This window comes from Castanea sativa, chromosome 1 (genome assembly GCF_040712315.1).
Source record: "Castanea sativa cultivar Marrone di Chiusa Pesio chromosome 1, ASM4071231v1".
Taxonomy (NCBI): domain Eukaryota; kingdom Viridiplantae; phylum Streptophyta; class Magnoliopsida; order Fagales; family Fagaceae; genus Castanea; species Castanea sativa.
Window position 1 is genome coordinate 83,543,748 of NC_134013.1, and position 1,931 is coordinate 83,545,678.

Sequence of the window (1,931 nt, forward strand, 5' to 3'; positions counted from 1 at the left end):
TTGAAATCGTTGCATGATAGTCTCATTATCAATGCTACAAGCTATATCTTTTTCAATATACACAACCAAGCAATCATTCATCCACTGATCTCCCATTCGATTGCGCAGTTCATTCTTTATATATTTCATTGCTGAAAAACTTTTTTCTACTGTTGCAGTAGCAACAGGAAGGGTCAAAGCTAACTTCACAAGCAAATAGACTAATGGATAAGTCTCATGCTTCCTCGTGCTCTCTAACTTTTTAGCAAGTTCACTAACTCCTTGAAGCTCTAAAAACAAGTCATTGTTGCGCATATCAAAAATGAAATTCTGAAGCTGAGAGTCAAGTGCCAAGATATCTGTCCTAGGAAAATCATATTAATAGAACTTTGCTAGATGTATTAACTTTTCCTTATCAAAAGCCACAAATGAATTACTTGGATTCAAGCAAGCCATACAACTTAGCAAATCAGTATTCACCTCTGAAAAACGATTGTTTAGCTCTTGAAGTTGCATATCTATGACTGTGTAGAATAGCTCAACACGATAATGATGTAAATTTGTATTTTGTTGGGTGTTGCGTCGCGGCCTCCCACTAACTACAAATATTTCATCCATGTTCAAGATAGGAATTTCATGTGTGGCACAAAATGAAGACACTTCAATCAATAAAGATGTCCATTCATCATCTCTCATCACTTGCAATCGTTGCTTAGACACTTTAACAAGATCCATAGCATTTACTATATCTTGATTTTTTTTTTTTTGCAATGCTATTGACAACTCATTTGTGATCCCTAAAATGTTTTTCATCAAGTGTAGAGCAAAAACAAATTCAAAAGATAGAATTGACCTCATAATAGATCGAGCTTCAACTTTTTGGTCGGAGAGCCCATCTTCTTCAATAATCTCAAGTACATCAGCAACAGCAAAGAACATCAAAATCAAGTTGAGAATAGTCCCATAATATGATCCCCAACGTGTATCACCAGGACGTTTAAGATTTGTCTCTTGATTCAAACCTTGTCCACTTCTTCGTACACCATTCTCTAAATCTTCTTTAATTTTGGCAAATTGAGCATCTCGAAGAGCATCTCGTCTCTTACAAGAGCCTCCAACAACAGTTACTAAATTACTAACCACATAAAAAAATCAGCAATGTTAATGTGATTTTTAGCAACGGCAACAAGTGTCAATTGAAGTTGATGAGCAAAACAATGGACATAAAATGCTGACTTATTCTCTTTCAAAATTAAAGTTTTGAGACCATTGATATCACCTTGCATATTACTAGCTCCGTCATAACCTTGCCCACGTAGTCTTGATAAACTCAAATTATGTTTACAAAGTAAACCTTCAATAGCACATTTGAGTGACAAAGCGGCGATACTTGCTACATGTACAATACCAAGGAACCACTCTATAATAATTCCTTGTTTGTTCACATAACGAAGAACGAGTGCCATTTGTTCTTTCACTGAGATATCACATGACTCATCAACTAATATTGAAAAGAACCCATTGCCAAGATCCTCGATGATGGCTTTGGATGTTTCATGTACAATTGCATTCACCATGTCTTTTTGAATATCAAGATGGGTAAGCTTGCAATTTTTCCAAGTATTTTGCATCACTTCATTGATAGATTCATTGTGACCCCCCAAAAATTGTAGAAGCTCAAGGAAATTTCATTTATCACTTGAATCTTGAGATTCATTGTGACCACGAAAAGCTAATCCTCAAAATAAAAGGAATCTTACGCAATCAACTATTGCATTTAATTGAATCCGATATTCAGCTTTATCTTGATTTGATTGCTTAACCAAGACACTTTGAATGTGTTGCTTTTCCTTCTGTAAATCTTCACTCTTCTTGACAACTTGGTTATGAGCACTATTAACTCCTCCAACATGGGAATCTAACTTCCCAAGCTGATTCCAAAGTCTGAATCC

The 1,931-nt window shown here is 35.4% G+C and overlaps 1 protein-coding gene across 1 annotated transcript; it reads right to left on the reverse strand.

Moving 5' to 3' along the window:
- Positions 1-357: 357 nt before the first annotated feature.
- Positions 358-1,556, reverse strand: LOC142635702 (uncharacterized). Its single transcript, XM_075809824.1, has 3 exons — positions 1,259-1,556; positions 856-1,106; positions 358-690 (listed from the first exon to the last, which is right to left on the reverse strand). Exons 1-3 carry the CDS (start codon positions 1,554-1,556, stop codon positions 358-360), a joined length of 882 nt encoding a protein of 293 aa, XP_075665939.1.
- Positions 1,557-1,931: the final 375 nt, after the last annotated feature.

Bases quoted from the DNA above. Each gene is read 5' to 3' on its own strand.
- LOC142635702 (XM_075809824.1), bottom strand. From the start codon at position 1,556: ATGGTGAATGCAATTGTACATGAAACATCCAAAGCCATCATCGAGGAT. The intron at 1,107-1,258 runs GTGATATCAATG...TTAGTAATTTAG, and splicing joins CGGAGCTAGTAATATGCAAG to TAACTGTTGTTGGAGGCTCT. The intron at 691-855 runs GTTGAAGCTCGA...AAAGTGTCTAAG, and splicing joins ATGGGCTCTCCGACCAAAAA to CAACGATTGCAAGTGATGAG.